This window comes from Dreissena polymorpha, chromosome 14 (assembly GCF_020536995.1).
Source record: "Dreissena polymorpha isolate Duluth1 chromosome 14, UMN_Dpol_1.0, whole genome shotgun sequence".
NCBI lineage: Eukaryota > Metazoa > Mollusca > Bivalvia > Myida > Dreissenidae > Dreissena > Dreissena polymorpha.
In genome coordinates this window covers 36001252-36022254 of record NC_068368.1, presented here as the reverse complement: position 1 = coordinate 36022254, position 21003 = coordinate 36001252, and the positions used below count along the sequence as shown (strand labels likewise).

Genomic DNA, 21003 nt, shown 5'->3' with positions numbered 1-21003 from the left:
TCAGTCAATTGCTGCTCTACGCGATACCGATATTATAAACAAACACGCATATCAATAATCGTTTAATTTGTTCAAACAAAGACAATGTTATAAAACATGCAGGCAAGTAAAGTAATTGATGTAACACATATTATTCACTTTTCCACAGACCACGATACACAAAGCACATTAAGTTCCGTCGTATTAAAAATTAAAACACTTATTTTGAATTTTATCCCCACCCATGTACATCATGTACAATATCTATTTGCATGAATAAGATCAATCAATTTAATGAATAGGATCTACAAATCAAAATCATCAAACCGGAAGTCATATTCCGATAATCCGTCTATGTACAGCGTCTCATGTAAAAGATCCCTATCAACAAAGGCGCTTGGTCGAGCCGGAAGTGAAAGTCTTGGACGCTTACACGGTTGGCTCATGTCATCCATGGGTAGTCGCTTGCGGTTTGGAGCTGCACTCTTGATGTCAATTGAGCGATTTCCGGAACAGAGACCGGAACCGGAATTAACATCCTCTGGTTTGCATCGTCCTTTGGCAAGATCATCCATCAGGTTCGGCAGCTCTAGTTCATCTTGAAGGTCGCGTAGTCTGTCAGCATAGTCGTTCCGTAGAAGAAGATATTTCATCCACTGTTCAGCGTCCACTCCGATCTTGACTGGTCTCGCCTTTTCGGTCTGTTTGTAGAATAAGCTGGACACGCGCGGTTTCGCCAGTTTCTTGCGCATCGCGATGTGACTGATCTCCCATGTGTCAGCAAACCATGACCTAAGCTGTCGAATTATGTCTTTCATCGTAGCCGTCCTCTCACCGGAAGCATATATTGCCGCCGCCATCATCATCGCATAAGTGTATGGCGGTTTCCTTCCGGAGGTCTGGTGCTGAGCGCGCGTCGATTTGTGCTCGAGTTTTTCGTCACGTTGTTGGAGTTCGGTCAGGTAATAATCTGCAAACATCTCCTCAGGTACAGCTTGCTCGAAGTCGCAAAGGCCAACTTTGGCGGAACCCACAATGTGCGACCAAAACACGTGGGGTGACGTTGTGATGACGTCATTGAAGGTCGTCATGATGAGGCTTGGAATGACTTTCCGGTACGATACGAATGCCAGTAGAGAGTAGTCGACTGAAAATAATTAAAACTGTATATACAATCAGTAATAATATTATATGACGATGTCGTTTAGCCTGCCTAAATAACCTAATTCTTCTTAATAACCGAGAAGAATGTGAAGCACATTTTCTGCAGTAACTCTTATTTTTTGTCACAACTAAATTAACTCACTTACATGGCTTACCTTTTGTTCTTACTTGATGCATCTAATATGTTATTTATATCTCGCCAACATCATCCCGGCACTTATGTTTATGCATACATATATTAAATGTAGTACCGTTACGAACAATACAAGTTGTGCACATGTTTTTAATCGATTAAAGAATACTAGAAACACTTTTGTTTAATATGAAATCAATGTTGTCGGACTAAACATATATACAGGATGTGATAGTCTCGTATCTACTTGTTCAATAACTTGCTCAAGATATAAATAGCGACTACTTAAAAAGAGTCTTAATGGCTAAACGTTACTTTTTTCTGTATAAAAATACACATGTTTTGCAGCGAAAACAGACTTTAATCAGAACAATAGTTTACAAAACGGAAAGAAACATCAACTTTTTTTTAAAATTTTCAGCTTTATAATATATTTTGCATTCCAGATAGCACGGGCTGAAAATCATATAATACTTTTTCTGCTTTGTTCAAATTTGAAAATATGCTAGGTAATTTTCTAGGAAACACGATAGGTAACAGCGTATAGTTAAGAAATAGCATACATCACAATATGCAAGTATGTATCGCGTAGGTTCAATATAAAACTACCATAGAATCTAACTTACATCATGACTATCTACCCTAGAATCTAACTCCCAACATAGCTTCTGGGACCACAATGGAAATAAGTGAAATAATTCTCACTTTTTGTGTCCCTGGTAATGGTTAGCATTGCATGGTAATATTTATTTATTTGAACTTATATTTGTTATATTATGCCATGTATTACTTAGCTAGTCATTCATCAGTATGTGTTAGTATGTATCTATTTGTTTGGATATTACCATGATTTGTGTATCAGTGCCAAAATAAAACTACTAACTACTAATTACTACCCAAGTATCTAACTCGCATCATAGCTACCTGCCAAAATATCTCACTTACACCATAGCTACTAACAAAAGTATCTAACTCACACCGTAGCTACTTACCCAAGTATCTAAATCACACCGTAGCTTCTTACCCAAGTATCTTACTCGCATCACAGCTACTGACCCACCAATGTATCTGTCTCGATGCAAGGTTTCCCACGAATTAGCTCGCACCATAGCTATATGCTCAAGACCACATCTCGAATCATATCTTCCTACTAAGTATAAAACTCACATCATAGCTACCTATCCAATTACCTAACTCGCACTATAGCCACCTACACATGTACCTAGATCGCACTATAGCCACCTACCCAAGTATCTAACTCGAACTATAGCCACCTACACAAGTATCTAATTCGCACAATAGCCGCCTACCCAAGTTTCTAACTCGCACTAAATCCACCTACAAACGTATCTAACTCGCACTATAGCCACCTACCCAAGTTTCTAACTCACACTATAGCCACCTACACATGTATCTAACTCGCACTATAGCCACCTACACATATATCTAACTCACACTATAGCCACCTACACATATATCTAACTCGCGCTATAGACACCTACCCAAGTATCTAACTCGCATTAATGCCACCTACACACGTATCTAACTCGAACTATTGCTACCTACACAAGTACCTAACTCGCACTATAGCCACCTACCCAAGTATCTAACTCGCACTACAGCCATCTACCCAAGTATCTAACTCGTACTATAGCCACCTACACATGTACCTAACTCGCACTATTGCCACCTTCACATGTATCTAACTCGCACTTTAGCCACCTTCACATGTATCTAACTCGCACTTAAGCCACCTACCCAAGTATCTAACTCGCACTATAGCCACCTATACATGTACCTAGCTCGCACTATAGCCACTTACACACGTATCTAACTCGCACTAAAGCCACCTACCCAAGTATCCAACTCGCACTATAGCCACCTACCCAAGTATCTAACTCGCACTATAGCCACCTACACATGTACCTAACTCGCATTTTAGCCACCTACCCAAGTATTTAACGAGCACTTTAGCCACCTACACATGTACCTAACTCGCACTATAGCCACCTACACATATACCTTACTCGCACTATAGCCACATACATATGTTTCTAACTCGCACTATAGCCACCTACCCAAGTATCTTACTCGCACTATAGCCATGTACACATGTTTCTAATTCGCACTATAGCCACCTACCCAAGTATCGAACTTGCACTATTGCCACCTACCCAAGTATGTAACTCGCACTATAGCCACCTACACATGTACCTAACTCGCACTGTTGCCACGTTCACATGTATCTAACTCGCACTTTAGCCGCCTACTCAAGTATCTAACTCGCACTTTAGCCACCTACACATGTACCTAGCTCGCACTATAGCCACCTACATAATATCTAACTCGCACAATTGCCACCTACATATGTACCTAGCTCGCACTATAGCCACCTACCCAAGTATCTAACTCGTACTTTTGACACCTACATGTGTTTCTAACTCGCACTTTAGCCACCTACCCAAGTATATAACTCACACTATATCCACCTACACATGTTCCTACCTCGCAATATAGCCACCTACCCAAGTATCTAACTCGCACTATTGCCACCTACACACGTTCCTAGCTCGCACTTTAGCCACCTATACATGTACCTAGCTCGCACTATAGCCACCTACACACGTATCTAACTCGCACTAAAGCCACCTACCCAAGTATCCAACTCGCACTATAGCCACCTACCCAAGTATCTAACTCGCACTATAGCCACCTACACATGTACCTAACTCGCATTTAAGTCACCTACCCAAGTATCTAACGAGCACTTTAGCCACCTACACATGTACCTAACTCGCACTATAGCCACCTACACATATACCTAACTCGCACTATAGCCACCTACATATGTACCTAACTCGCACTATAGCCACCTACCCAAGTATCTTACTCGCACTATAGCCATGTACACATGTATCTAATTCGCACTATAGCCACCTTCCCAAGTATCGAACTTGCACTATTGCCACTTACCCAAGTATGTAACTCGCACTATAGCCACCTACACATGTACCTAACTCGCACTGTTGCCACGTTCACATGTATCTAACTCGCACTTTAGCCACCTACTCAAGTATCTAACTCGCACTTTAGCCACCTACACATGTACCTAGCTCGCACTATAGCCACCTACACAAATATCTAACTCGCACAATTGCCACCTACATATGTACCTAGCTCGCACTATAGCCACCTACCCAAGTATCTAACTCGTACTATTGACACCTACATGTGTATCTAACTCGCACTTTAGCCACCTACTCAAGTATATAACTCACACTATAGCCACCTACACATGTTCCTAACTCGCAATATAGCCACCTACCAAGTATCTAACTCGCACTATTGCCACCTACACATGTTCCTAGCTCGCACTTTAGCCACCTACCCAAGTATCTAACTCGTACTATTGCCACCTACACGTGTATCTAACTCGCACTGTAGCCACCTTCACATGTACCTAGCTCGCACTATAGCCATCTTCCCAAGTATCTAACTCACCTATAGCGACCTACATAAATATCTAACTCATACAACAGTCACCTACACAAGTATCTAACTCGCACTATAGCCACCTACACGAGCCATCTATTGCCAGCTACACACGTGCCTAGCTCGCACTTTAGCCAACTAATCGAGTATTTAACTCGCTCTGTTGCCACATATACACGTATCTTACTCGCAATATTACCACCTAGACAAGTAAATAACTAGCACTTTAGTCACCTACCCAAGTATCTAACTCGCCCTACAGCCACCTACACCTGTACATGACTTGCACTATATCCACCTACCCAAGTATCTAACCCTAACTCGCACTATAGCCACCTATCCAAGTATCTAACTCGCACTTAAGCCACCTACCCATGTGTAGATACTTGGGTGGGTGGCTAAAGTGCGAGTTACTATAGCCACCTAAGCATGTACCTATCTCGCACTATAGCCACCTACACATGTACCTAACTCGCATTATAGCCATCTACACAAGTATCTAACTCGCACTGCAGCCACTTACACGTGTACCTGATTCGCACTATAGCAATATACACATGTTTCTAACTAGCACTATAGCCACCTACACGTGTACCTGACTCGCACTTTATCTCGCACTATAGCCACCTACCCAAGTACTTAACTCGCACTAGTGTCACCTTCACATGTATCTAACTCGCACTTTAGCCACCCACCCAAGTATCTAATTCGCACTATTTCCATCTACACTATACCTAGCTCGCACTATAGCCACCCACTCAAGTATCTAACTCGCACTATAGCCACCCACCCAAGTATCTTACTCGCACTATAGCCACCTACACAAGTATCTAACTCGCACTATTCCCATCTACACATGTTCCTAGCTCGCACTATAACCACCTACACAAATGTCTAACTCGCACTATTCCCATCTACACATGTTCCTAGCTCGCACTATAGTCTGCTACCCAAGTATTTAACTCGCACTATTCTCATCTACACATGTACCTATCTCGCACTATAGCCACCTACCCAAGAATCTAAATCGCACTTTAGCGACCTACACAAGTATCCAACTGCAATTATAGCCATCTACCAAGGTAACTCACTCGCACTATTGCCACCTACACGTGTATCTAACTCGCACTATTGCCAACTACACATGTACCTAACTCGCACTATTGCCACCTACCCAAGTATCTAACTCGCACTATTGCCACCTACACATATACGTAACTCACACTATAGCCACCTACACATGTACATAACTTGCACTAGAGCCACCTACCCAAGTATCTAACTCGCACTATAGCCAACTCCCCAATTATGTAACTCGCACCATAGCCACCTACACATGTACTTAACTCGCACTATTGCCACCTTAACATGTATCTATCTCGCACTTTAGCCACCTACCCAAGTATCTAACTCGCACTATAGCCACCTACCCAAGTATCTAACTCGCACTATAGCCACCTACCCAAGTATCTAACTCGCACTGTAGCCATCTACACATGTGTCTAACTCGCACTATAGCCACCTACACATGTACCTAACTCGCACTATAGCCACCTACACATGTACCTAACTCGCACTAAAGCCACCTACCCAAGTATCTTACTCGCGCTTAAGCCACTTACACATTTACCTAACTCGCACTATAACCACCTTTACATGTATCTTACTCGCACTATAGCCACCTACCCAAGTATCTAACTCGCACTATAGCCACCTACCCAAGTATCTAACTCGCACTATAGCCACCTACCCAAGTATCTAACTCGCACTGTAGCCACCTACCCAAGTATCTAACTCGCACTATAGCCACCTACACATGTACCTAACTCGCACTATAGCCACTTACACATGTACCTAACTCGCACTAAAGCCACCTACCCAAGTATCTTACTCGCGCTTAAGCCACTTACACATTTACCTAACTCGCACTATAGTCACCTTTACATGTATCTTACTCGCACTATAGCCACCTTAACATGTATCTAACTCGCTCTTTATCCACCTACACATGTAATTCACGACATAGACACCTATCAAATATCTAAATCTAAAAATATCTCACTCGCACTATAGCCACCTACTAAAGTATTTAACTCGCACTATAGCCAGATAAATAAAAGTCTAACTGAAATTATGCCACCTATCCTATATCTTACTCGTACTATAGCCACCTACAAAAGTGTCCCACTCGCACTATATCTACCAACTAAAGTATATAACTCGCGCTATAGCCACCTACGCATGTAATTAACTCGCACTATAGCCACCTACCCCAAAGTATGCAACTCGCTTCATAGCCGTCTACCCAAGTTTCTAACTCGCACCATACGTACCAAACCAAGTTCCTTACTCGCTCCATAACTAAAATCCCAAGTATCTAACTCGCATCATATCTACATATCTAGTATTTGAATTGCACCATTGCTACCTACCATGGTCTTTATCTCTTGCCATAGCTACCTACCCAAGTATAAAACTGGCATCATATCTACCTACCAACGTACCTAACTCGCACCATAGCGACCAATTATCGAGCTCACATCAAATCTATCGGCCCAAGTATCTATCACGCACTAGCTACATACCCTAGTATCTATCTCGCAGCCTAGCTACCTACCAAAGTATATAATTCGCACTATAGCAACATACCCAAGTACCTCACTCGCACTATAGCCACCTATCCAAATATATACTCTTACCATAACTACCGACCCACTAATCTAACTCACACCATAGCTACCTACATTTATTATACAAAACCAAACCAAAGCTAAATATTAAAGTATTGAGCACCATAGCTACCTTACAAAGCCAGCTACATTTCCAAGTATTTAAATCGCTCAATGCTACCTACCCAAGTATTTAACTCGCCCCATAACATCATATCATAGTTTCTAACTCATCCACCTACGCCAAGTAACTTATTTGCAACTTAGGTAAATACCCATGTACCTAACTCACACCATAGCTTCACAACCATGTATGCATCTAACTCGCACCATTACTACCTACTAAATTAATCAACTCACCCATACCTACATTCACTAAGTATAGTTTTCGCACCAAGGCTACACACCCAAGTATCTAACTCACAACATGGCTACACACACTAAGTATATCACACTATATCTACCTACGCACGTTTTAAGCGCGCACCATAACTACTTAGTCTAGTATCTAACTCACACCATAGCTACTCCAAGTAGCTTACTCGCACCATATCGTCCTTCCCAAATATCTAGCTCGAACCGAAGTATAAACCTCACACCATAGCTACGTGTCCACGTATCAGACTCACACAAGAGCTACCCAAAGTAGCTTACTCGCACCACATCTTCCTTCACAAATATCAAGCTCGAAACAAATCTAATTCGCACCGTAGCTACCGCGAGTATCAAACGCACACCATTGCTACGTCTCCACGTATCAGACTCATACAGTCGCTACCCAAATATCTAACTTCCACCGTAGCTACACATAGTATCTAACTTGCACCGTAGCTATCCAAAGTATATAACTTGCACCGTAACTAGCCCAAGTATATAGCTTGCACCGCAAATAGCTCAAATATATAACTTGCACCGCAAATAGCTCAAGTATCTAACTTGCACAGTAGCTACCCCAAGTATCTAGCTTGCACCGTAGCTACACCAAAGTAGCTGACATATACCGTAGCTACCAACGTATCTAACAAATACCGTAGCTACCAAAGTATCTAACTCATACCGTAGCTACCCCAATATCTAATTCATACCGTAGCTACCCCAAGTATCTAACTTATACCGTAGCTACCAAGTATCTAACTTATACCGTAGCTACCAAGTATCTACTCATACCGTAGCTACCAAAGTATCCAACTCATAACGTAGCTACCAACAGTATCTAACTCATACCGTAGCTTCCAAAGTAGCTTACTCATACCGTAGCTACCCCAAGTATCTCACTCTCACCGTAGCTTCCCCAAGTATCTAACTTGCACCGTAGCTATCCCAAGTATCTAACTCATACCGTAGCTACCCCAAGTATCTAACTTGCACTATAGCTACCCCAAGTATCTAACTCATACCGTAGCTACCAAAGTATGTTACTCATACCGTAGCTAGCCCAAGTAGCTGACATATACCGTAGCTACTAAAGTGTCTAACATATAACGTAGCTACCAAAGTGTCTAACATATACCATAGCTACCTAAGTATCGTACTCATACCGTAGCTACCAAAGAATCTAACTCATACCGTAGCTACCAAAGTATCTAACTCATACCGTAGCTACCAAAGTATCTAACTTGCACTGTAGCTATCCCAAGTATCTAACTCATACCGTAGCTACCCCAAGTAGCTGACATATACCGTAGCTACCAAAGTATCTAATTTATACCGTAGCTACCAAAGTATCTAACTCATACCTTAGATACCAAAGAATCTAACTTGCACAGTAGCTTTCCCAAGTATCTAACTCATACCGTAGCTACCCCAAGTAGCTGACATATACCGTAGCTACCAATGTATCTAACTCATACCGTAGCTACCAAAGTATCTAACTTGCACCGTAGCTACCCCAAGTATCTAACTCATACCGTAGCTACCCCAAGTATCTAACTTGCACCGTAGCTACCCCAAGTATCTGACTTCCACCGTAGCTACCCCAAGTATCTAACTTGCACCGTAGCTACCCCAAGTATCTAACTTATACCGTAGCTACCCCAAGTATCTTACTTGCACCCTAGCTTCCCCAAGTATCTGACTTGTACCGTAGCTACCCCAAGTATCTAACTTGCACAGTAGCTACCCCAAGTATCTAACTTGCACCGTAGCTACCCCAAGTATCTGACTTGCACCGTAGCTACCCCAAGTATCTGACTTGCACCGTAGCTACCCCATGTATCTAACTTGCACCATAGCCAATCCATGAATCTTACTCGCACGGTAATTTATAGCCCTTCTATTTGCCGGTTGTCATACATATGTTGTTTACATCGTTTTATGTTTTAAATGATTAAATAAATTTTGTCACATATATAAAGCACAATATAACTTATAACTGACGCATTGATAGTATATCAAATAAACGCGCTTTACTTTTGAAATAAATTATTAATGGAATAACAAAAAAGCAACTTACGTTTAAATTCTTTACACCCTTAATTTCCAGTACAACACTGATAGACACAACAATATATCATATCACTCACTTTAACAAAGCGTAAAACATAAATTTAGTGAAAACATTTTACCTCAAACAAGTAATTTATAGTTTCTACTTGTTTTTCACACTGAATATTCGTTAAAGAAAATTGACACCTTTTATTTTGAATTCCGATAATTGTGAGACATTAAACGCAGTCTCAAAATGCCAATGCTCCAATTAGCGGCAACGTTTAATGTCTCGTTTGATCGCTGCGACACGCTATCATCAATAGCAACGATTAACACACTTGTGTAAATTGTTTCAAGTCCTAATTGTCGTAATAATGATAATAATTACAAACTTGCTTTTAAAAGAAGTTGTCAATAAAATCTTATCGTAAGTTGGCTATGGTTATTAATATTTTTTTGTTGTGCACATTATTAATAAAGGTAACTTATTTACGATATTATTTTTATTCAGAAATGATATGTTTACAAATTGTTTACGCTCATTCTCTCAAACCCGTTCGAAAGGCACCATAGAAAGTTTTAATCCATGTTGCACCGGTGATTTGCCATTAACAATCTCCACGCACAGTTGTCATTTATTGCTCTCACATACAACCTCTGCCATCACAAGGAAGTCCTACCAGAATTGGTAGAATTTCATATTTTTGTTCAAGTTTAATGGTATGAAATTGTATCATTTTTCTTTTATATTTACAAAATAGTATATATAAATTTAGGTTCATACTTAAACATAAATTACCTCAATTTGAAAAAGTAAAAATAACAACGGTAAAATTATTGTACCACGTTGCTTGGCTATCATCACGTGGTTGATTATGAAGACAGAGATTTAATCCAGCTATGCTGGTTTCAGTCCAATATCTGCGCGGAGGTTGAGACATTATAACACCATAAACGGGTTGAATACATTATTTCTGATGGCCAATTATACATATTTCTGTCATATCGTTATGGGGTATTTGTGGAAACATAGGGCGCTGCCATGAAAATATGTGTGTGTGTATTTCTAAGTTTATATAATCCTTACGCGCCTAAGGCTGCATTATGTTAGGACGCGGTGTCCAAAACCCTCCTTGCTGATTAACTTACCATACGTCCGAAAGATGGGATACTTTTTTCATTATAGCTGCAATTCGTTGCTATTAAGTTGCCATTAAAAGATAATCAATTGCGTGAAACGCTCTCGAGTCTGTTTCCTGGGCCTAGAACTTTGGGAGAGATCTAAAGAACGCTTCCACAGTGGGGATAGAACCCGTGACCTCCCGGTCGCTAGGCGGGCATCATACCCATTTCACCACCGTGACCTCGGTTTTTGGGAGGGGGGCGGGGGCGTTGCTCCCGGAGGAAACCCCACATGCCCGGAATGGTAAGAAGCGCGTGAACCACCCATTGCGCTATCACGACAAAACAACTTAAATATCCGACTTCGAACCCGAATTACCATTTGCGAAATACCGTTCTTGAGTTTTGGCGGTTTTGAAAGTCGCAAATATATCAACACACCAGAATATTGTTTTTAAGTGTTGTTGTGTTGGCGATCTTTAAATCCACCAAAACGCCAGAAGACTTGTATTCATACATACATGTTGCCAATAAGGCATTTTAATGGTAACGATGTGTAGACGTTTGTATTTAACATTTCTAAGTTACCGTGGCCTCTAAGCACCACATCGTGGGATTGACGAGACAGCAAGTCGCAATGAATGAACTCACTCGACGTCTGTTTCCATGACTGCGTCTGTAGCCATTTCTTGTTCTGCGAATGTTCTTAATGTCATCGACAGTTACTATGTCCAAATCTCTGATATATTCTGTTTCTGTGAATGTGTTTATGTCGTTGACAGTGACTGTGTCTATATCACTGATATATTCTGTTTCTATGACTATATATTATTATCTCATTATATTTCAGATACACGAATAACAGCAAAGTAATACAATAAATAGAATAAAAAACGTTTTTGCCACAAACTGCGCCCTGCGAATGAACAGTGTCATCTGACTTACTTCGAAGTAATATTGTTTATCTTTATTCACAAGCCAATCCAAACAAATTAATTTCCAATTTAGACATAAAACGCGTAATTACAACGCTGTCTGAAGGAATCTTTTCAAATCATTGGAAAAATTGGAATGCTTCATTCGGCTTACTCAGATAGCACCATGGGCGCTACAGCGGAGAAATGTTCCGATACCGAGCGTGGATCAGGCAGCAATTCATCGGCGCTGTTGCGTCGCTGTAACTCGTCCTCCCACGCGTCACATCACCATCGGCACGTGCCCGATAAGACCGACTCGGACCATAACGATGTGAGCGACGACAGTTGCGACTCGTGCTCGGACCTGACGGAAAAGTACTACCGACAGAAGCCGGCGGGGAGTTCGAAGATACCGGATCCTGTGAAGACATTTCGACCAGCTGTGAAGTTCCATTTGGGTGCGAAAAGCATGGATTATAGTGAGACGAACGCCAATAAAAGAGAGATCAGTTCGGATTTAAGTAAGCTGTCCCGGAAGGGTACAGGAAGTGTTCGTTATGTGCAGCCGCGTCTCTCACTGCTTGGAAAGCCCATCAATTATAAAATGCACAAGCGCGATGCGCGCTACAGGCGACTGCAGGCCCGGGTTTATAATTTCCTGGAACGGCCCAAGGACTGGTTCGCCGTTTCGTATCACATAGGAATGTAAGTAATAACTGTTCCATTGTATCTAATGTTTCTCTCTCTATATATACATATACAGACTCTCGTTCTTGATCATTATTTTACGTCGTGCAATTTAAGCACACATTGCTAAAATATAATTATTTACCATTTTGAGAAATCGAATAGCATTAAACACGAGGTCGTATTATTTGTACTTTTTGTACAGAACGCTTTTCTTGTTTACATTTTCTGCAAAGTCTGTGGTCACAATCCGTGTGGATACAAAGAAATCATTTACGCGTTTACGGCTTATTATTATTTTACGCTAACAAATAGATACCGATAAAGGGCGAATTGTTATATTTTTGAACGCATACTACTTTAAGAGAAATATATAATCCGTTTCACGCATAGGTGTGATGTTCGAATCCATTGTTTGGTGTGCGCTTGATGTTTTTTTTTCATTACGAAGTGCCTACATTGGCGCATGTATACTACGCACCCTATCAGACCATCTGCTTGTATTTTGGATGTTCTTCGTTTAATAATGATACGTGTACGTACATGTATATACCGTGTTGATTCTTTGTGGTTCATAGAGTGTTGCCTGCAATGATTATGATTAAACGATAATGCCGAAACGATCATAAGTGCTGAAGCGATAATTTTCAATCCCTGAATCATTAATGGCATAACAAGTGGGGTTATATTAAGAAAACAGCTGTGTTTAATGTCAGCGAAATTTTAGTTTATAATAAAAAGAGCACGATTTAACCCATTTATGCCTAGTGGACTCTCCCATCCTTCTAAATTGGATCAATTTATTTCCAAAATTAGGGATGTCTAGTATATTTATTTCTATATTTAGAATATTTCTTTTAGAAATTCCTTTAAGCAAACAGCGAAGATCCTGATGAGACGCCGCATCATGCGGCGCCTCATCTGGGTCTTCGCTGTTTGCCAAGGCCTTTTTTCTAGACGCTAGGAATAACTGTGTAAAAATGTATTTGCAAGTCTGGTTGAAAAGTTGAGTTTTATAACCGAGCTAAAAGTTTATTTATAATGCGTACAATAAAATATAATTGATCGTCCTATTCCAAAAATAGCAAACGCAATGAGAGTAAGTAAAGAATAAATGAATACTTAATTTAGAGAATGATACTGCATATCTAAGTACTTATTATTTTCGACTGCTTTTCGTATTTGTGACAAATTAAATGAACATACTAAAAACTGTACAGTTTAGAATAGTTTTCAATAATTATAATAGGAAAGGTAAAACATTAACAAAATTGTGCCTGTCCTTTTGCTCGAATAAGCGACCTCTAGAGCCAAAAGGCAACGCACTTCCACTACACCACGCAGACTTCTAAAGTTATGTTCAGTTGATACAATTTCTTTCCAAATTATGGAGGAAATACCGTATACACTTTTCGGAATTTTTACTCAAACAATTAATGATAAACATTTGACAAACTGGGGACAAGTAAACAACCTGACACTTCGTTCAGCATGCGATATATGAAATCAAATGTAAGTTTGCGAACCTAATTAGAACAGAACAGAACAGAACAGAACAGAAAATTACATATACTAGAATATTTAAAATATATTATAGACAACAGCATTCCTCATAAACAAATCCAATTATTATCTACTTCAATCAATCTCTTGTAAACAGTCGCTCGGAATAATATCAACGAAGACAATTACGTTGCAATAAACCGTTAATTTAGTATTCATAACGATATAGCGAAGATATTTTTTTTGCGATGTTCCAAATAGGGTTATAATTTTACATTTTCTAAATATTTCTATGCTTTATTTTAAAGTGCACTGTGTATGAACGTGATTGAGATGTATCGTTTATAATGACACCTCCGGGAAATCAGTAATAACAACTTCCAGGTGAGTTTATCGGTTAAACCTCAATGGATGTGTTACTATTTTTAACTTACTAAACACTCTTCCTATTACAAAACTGTGGTTATGCTAATCATACACTTACGAATAAATATGAATAAAACATGTGTCTTGTTCTGAGAAACTTGTGCTTAATTCATGTGCGTAAAGTGTCGTCCCAGATTAGCCTGTGTAGTCCGCACAGGCTAATCAGGGACGACACGTTCCGCTTTTATGGTATTTTTAGTTTGAAGGAAGTCCCTTCTTACAGAAAATCAAGTTAAAGCGGAAAGTGTCGTCCCTGATTAGCCTGTGCGGACTGCACAGGCTAATCTGGGACGACACTTTACGCACATGTATAATGCCCAGTTTTCTCAGAACAAGACACAAATTATCTGTGCAATGTATCGGTAAGCATGTTGACTGGTATATTTTAATTCAGTTATTAAAAAAGGTACAGAACTTGTAAAAATATCGATTACCAGTCGCAAAAGAATTTTGTGATTTTGATTGCAATGCCCATCAAGAAAAATGTAACAGAAAGTTTTCACAAAAATTCAGTCTTTAAATGGTAGATAATTTATACAGATAACGCTATTAAAATATTTGGAACTTTCGAAACCATAGCACCATGTGATTTGTTTCCATAACGAAACAAAATGGAAAAGCAGAACTCAATTAAGTGATGTACAACAGAAGGTGTTTATCTTCTTGTGGATAATAATATTTATCCAACGACAAGCTAAACAGAAGTTTTAATATTTTATTCCTAAGGTTTTGCAGAACATTTGTCAAGGCTATTATACATACACATACAATTTAAGATACCATAGAAAGGTATGAAAACATTTAACTTAAAAGAAATGTTTATTGAATCCCCCGACACCGTAAGGACGGGTGCTAATAGAATATTTCCGATTTATTTCAAAACGGCGCAGCAATATTAATAAGGTGTAATATAAGAAGGTAATAACATCCTGCAAATGCGGTAAGTCGCCCAGGAACAACCACTAACAATGTTATATGTGCCTGTAACATGGAAAAAAGTGTGGAAACCTGTACCATTTTGGCAGCCTCAGCGGCTATTGTCTTTGAACCACCGGATGTTAGTTCTCATCCTGCAGAAGTTTTAATTAAAAATAGTCACATAAAACAAACATTATTAATTTGTTCCCGAATTGAAGATTGAAAGTTCATGGCGAATGCATTGTATTCACAGCTTTGAGGTTGACATTCTCTGACAACTGGTTGATTCCTTGTACTCTAGCCAATGGTCTTAAGGAAGCAACCTTGACGGGACCCTGTTTTCCGGATCTGTGCGCATTTTACTGAAACTATATACAAACACTGGCCAGTATCCAAGTACATTAATTTTGTGGAGGGTGGGAAGGTTTTATTTCAACAGTAATCAAAGCAATGCGACTTACTAATCGTCGTGTTTTAAAGCTAATGATTTTCAGCAAACATTCAGTATTTATAGTACCCAGAGCGTAGCGTAACTCCAAGACGAAAGTAAAGGCAAGAAAAAGGTTATATCTGACTGGATAAGGTAGTTCTCGAGCGACCAAACATTAGTAGCACATTTCAGCATGATGTTCGATGATCTTCAAAAATATAAAGTTCACTATGAGTTTTGCAAAACTGCTTTTAAACAATTCAGGTTATTGATATATATGAACCTCGTTCTGTGAAAAGGGGGGATGGGTGCTAATGTATTTGCGTAAAGTGTAGTCCCGGATTAGCCAGTGCAGTCCACACAGGCTAATCAGAGACGACACTTTCCGCTTTTATTGAACATATCGTGAAACTGAAGACCCATTTTTACGACAATCCAGTTTAGACGGAAAGTGTCGTCACTGATTAGCCTGTGTGGACTGCACAGGCGAATCTGGGTGGACACTTTAAGCGCAAGCATTAAACCATATTTTATTAAAGCGCGCCTCATAAAGTTTTATCAAATCATGATTGAAATAAAATGGATTTCACAAATTAACGTTATTTATCGGTTAATTAACAACTCTATTTTGTTCTGATGCGTGGGTTTATAAACGCCTTCATGGATTCATCACTGCATATTTTAACTCATCACCCGTGTTTATTGGCGGATGTTCAACAAATTATTCTCAACAATGATGTTGTTATTAATAAATAGTTCATCAGCGAACCTTGTGTCACGAATCAATCAGCGAAACTTATGCCATGTATCAAAGTTGCTTCTGGTATAGGTCAGCAGTTTTACTGTTATTTTTAAAAACTTTAAATGCAGGATCAAGTACAATGCGGACATGATTCTTATGGAAGTATCTCTCTATCTACCTGTTCCTGTATTCCGATTTTTGACTTCGAAATTTTATCTTAACATTAGAGGAAACATCGTGGATTGTGTTTTCTTTAATAACCTTAAACTGATTTTCAGAACGCGAAAACCCTATTTTGACCTTTTAGTTCTTTATTTTGAGTTTTGACTTTTACCGCCTCATATCGATGGAGATAAGGTTTTTAACAGTATTGAATGCATTGTCAAGTTAGAGAGAGTCCCTGCCTTAATCTGACAACAGATTATTTATAACTTTTACTTTTGACGTCAGTTTTACCTTGCTATTTTAAAACCCCGACCCCTACACATGGGCAGTAAGTTTAACCCATTAATGCCTAGCGTCTAGAACAAAGACCTTGGCAAACAGCGTAAACCCATATGAGACGCCGCATTCTGGAAGGAATATTCTAAATATAGAAATAAATATACTAGACATCCCTAATTTTGGAAATAAATTGATCCAATTTATAAGGATGGGAGAGTCCACTAGGGAAACATGGGTTAAAATAATAGGGCAAACACAAATACTGCATTTTCAGCTGTACAAAGAGATGGAAATCCTTATGAAAGCATAATGTCGTATATTAAAGGTCAGGAACGAATTGCAAACTATGTGTAACTGCACAAAAGAAAAAGACAAAACACAGGAAATTCGAAACAAAAGCATGAAAGAAATAAAACATGCGTCACTGCTTTTAAGGGTCGATTCAACGTATTTGTTGTTTCAGTGCTGAATGCCATCACTGATGACAATAACGACGTAATTACACGGTGCTTGTTGGCTCTGTTCTGTTCTTTATTTTATTCAACGGGTTGTTATGTCGTCCAAAAAACTTGCCGCTTTCATAACATTATATTTGTCAAAATGTAAGCATATTAAGAACTGTAGACCTGAAAGCATAATATGTGTATTGTTCTGAGAAAACTCTGCATAATGCAAGTGCGTAAAGTGTCGTCGCACAGGCTAATCATGGACAACACTTTCCGCTTAAACTAGAGATTCGGTAAAAAGGGACTTCCCTTTAAACGAAATATACCATCAAAGCGAAAAGTGTCGTCCCTGATTAGCCTGTGCGTGCTGCACAGGCTAATCTGGGACGACACTGTCCGCACATGCATTTTGGCCAATTTTCACAGAACAAGACACATTTAAGCATGGTATATGCCCATAAGCATAAACATGCAAATATCTGATCATACGTGCACGGAAATAATTACCAAATTCATGTAGTTCATTAGCAGTTAGTATAACACCGTCAAAACCCGAACCTCCCACATTTCAAACATCTATCAGATGCTTCATAGCATGCGATGTTATTATATTTAATGAAAGAAGCGTGTTTGGATAACTGCAGCTTTCCCATTTGTTTCACTGATGCATAAACAACGTAGGTTGAGTGTTAGCAAGCGAACCCGAAGTGATAACCACGAATGGTTAGAAAATATCATCATTTGTTGACCAGTTCTCAAGTGCTTCTTTTAATTACAGTTTATTGAACTGTTTCTGTAGTTGACAGGAAATACCACCATATATTCCAAAGCTTAATTTTAAAAAGTACTACAATATGTCCATCATTTCATCCCCAATATCAGTTCTAAGCAACAAAGCAAGCAAAACAATAGTCACACACGGCACAATGTGAAATACGGGGCATCACACAAGGCACAATGTGAAATACGGGGCATCACCGCAATTTTGTGCCCCCTTCTGAGTGTTTCAGTTGCATCAACATGTCTGGCAAGGTTAACATCTTTAATAGTCTTTATGTTTCAACGCATTGACATATTTTGCTTATAATGATTAAAAAAAAACCAATGAAATCGAAGAACGCGTTTTATTTTGAGAAATAAATATATGACAAAACTCATGATGATATCATTACAATTACATGTACTAAATATGTTGTAAGCAAAAATGTAAATGTGGTTGAAAACGAATGTCTTGTGCAGTTTTATTCCAACTTATACAATTTGAAACTTTTTTTAAGGATTTATGAAAGTACATGATGTAGTATTATTACGTATGGATTTGCTATTAAACGCTATTAAAATCCTTATAGCATTTGCGTATTTGCTAAAACATGAACGGTCTCGAAGTTATTTTGTATCAGCTTTCCTGCATGTATTACGATAAAATATCTTTTTAAAGTTCTTTACACGTAAGTCGCTTGCTAAGAAACTGTTTTCACTTTCTGCGTGTGCTAAGTATTATAATGATATGGACAGTATCTTTAAAGAGACAGTATTTGTAAAGGGAGGCGGAAAACTACAACGGGCGAGGCATGGTCAGGGGTGATAACCACAAAAAAGGGTTAGGGTAAGGGTTAGGGTTAGGGGTCGGGTTAGGGTTAGGGTTGGGTTTAGGCTAACCCAAACCCTAACACGACCCCTAACACTAACCCTTACCCTAACCCTAGCCCTCTAACCCCCCCTTGCGCAATACCATACCATGCCTCGCCCGTTGTAGTTTTCCGCCTCCCATTTGTAAATGTTACGAATGTTTCTGCTATACGAATGCGCACGTTTTTAGAGCGTAACCAAGTTTCCGCTTTAGATTTAATAATATTGGGACCGGATATTGACTTAATCATGTGGTTGTAGCAATGTTTTCTGACCGGTTTCTCTAATTTATTAGTAGAAGATATAAATACAAAATGAAATAGGTATTGTTTAAAAAAGTGTTTTTATTTATAAGAAATACACTACGCATATATATGTCCCTTAAATCCAAGAAGACATGCATTATCGGCTTGTTTTCAATCACAGAACGTATTCCACAATTACGTAAGACGAAGCAACAATACTCAACATTAGTTGTTAAAGTGATATTATGGGCATTTTGCACTGTTGAATTGAGCTGAAAAGAATTAACAGGTCAAAAAAGTTAGTTAAATGTGGTTACTGATCAATTATCTGCAAGTCATCTTGCTGCCAGTTGTTTATAAAAATATATTTCATATTCGATATTCTTACGTGACCCACCCAGTCCTGTAAGCCGAAATGATCCCTAAAACAAAATTATGTCTTTGTGTCGTATGCACGAATCTTCACTAAAACTAAATTTAGGTTCTAATCGTACATGTATGATCAGTTGTCAAACGAAAGTACGGTTGATATTCAAATTTATTATTTTTCTCTTTTCCGGGAAATTGCTTTAGTATGTTGATGCTGCATTAATAAATATATGTGTATATGCAGTGAAAACACTTAAAATAAACAACGATTACGATAGACACCTATAAACTGTCAGATGCCCATAATATCACTTTAAGCACATTAATATGTGGAACTTGGTCAAGTTTTCTTTATTAATAAAAAATTAAGGTGCTTAGGTAAAATTATTTTATTTTTTTTCCTCAGTAAATAAACTTGACTTTACGCATTGCAAAAAAATAAAAATAAATAAATACCTTATTTGATTTTTAATGCCTTAATTCATCACAATACCAGCAAGGAAAACACACTGAATTCGTCAATTTCCATGTAACTAGTATACGATTCTCTCATGTGCCTACAATTCGTCTAATAGAAAATAACGCATCTATAGAGTACTAAATTAGATGTAAAACATTAAAATAAGAAAGACTATCAAGTATTATCCCAGATTATCATCCGCGTGCAGTCAGCAAAGGTTTCAATGACGTCTCTTTTAAACGAAAAAACAGTGTAGGCGGAAATCGTCGTACGTCATTAGCTTGTTTTGACTGCACAGTTCGATATTTGGCGACTCTACGCACATGCACTAAAACAGGTTTTACAGAGCGCAGATAATTTGTACTAAAGGTAAATGCTTTTAAGTGTCATTGTGTTCAACGTCAATGTGCACCAGAGGTATAATGGCATGCATTCAAAGCCGTTTTCATGGCCAAGAGCTCGAATGCATGCTTACAGGGTCTAAAACGTAACCACAATACATCAGTGCGTCTCCAGGGAGTCCAAGCGTATAGCACAGTTGAATGGACAATAATTAAACTGCGCTGTCATGTCTTCAGAGAATTGAGGCCGTTAAATTACTACAATGTTGTGAGTGGAAGTTCGCTATTCAGAACGATTTGCTTAACCGAAGTTTCGTTAGAACGAATTTGATATTAGCTTCATAAAGTACACACTTCGTGAGTCATATTGCTGTTACTTGTTTTGAAAAAGTATAAACTCTTTTTAAAAGCTAAACGAGTGTAATGGTGAAACAATACAAAGTAAAACCTAAACTATGCT

At 38.9% G+C, this 21003-nt stretch overlaps 1 protein-coding gene across 1 annotated transcript in view; it reads left to right on the top strand.

Annotated features, from left to right (window-relative positions):
• Positions 1-21003, top strand: part of LOC127857097 (potassium voltage-gated channel subfamily KQT member 1-like) — a 167908-nt gene that overhangs the window by 37165 nt on the left and 109740 nt on the right. The window contains exon 2 of the mRNA XM_052393460.1: positions 11837-12608. Within this exon, the coding sequence (XP_052249420.1) occupies positions 12058-12608 (551 nt within the window). The 5' untranslated portion in view covers positions 11837-12057. The remainder of the gene's footprint in view (positions 1-11836; positions 12609-21003) is intronic.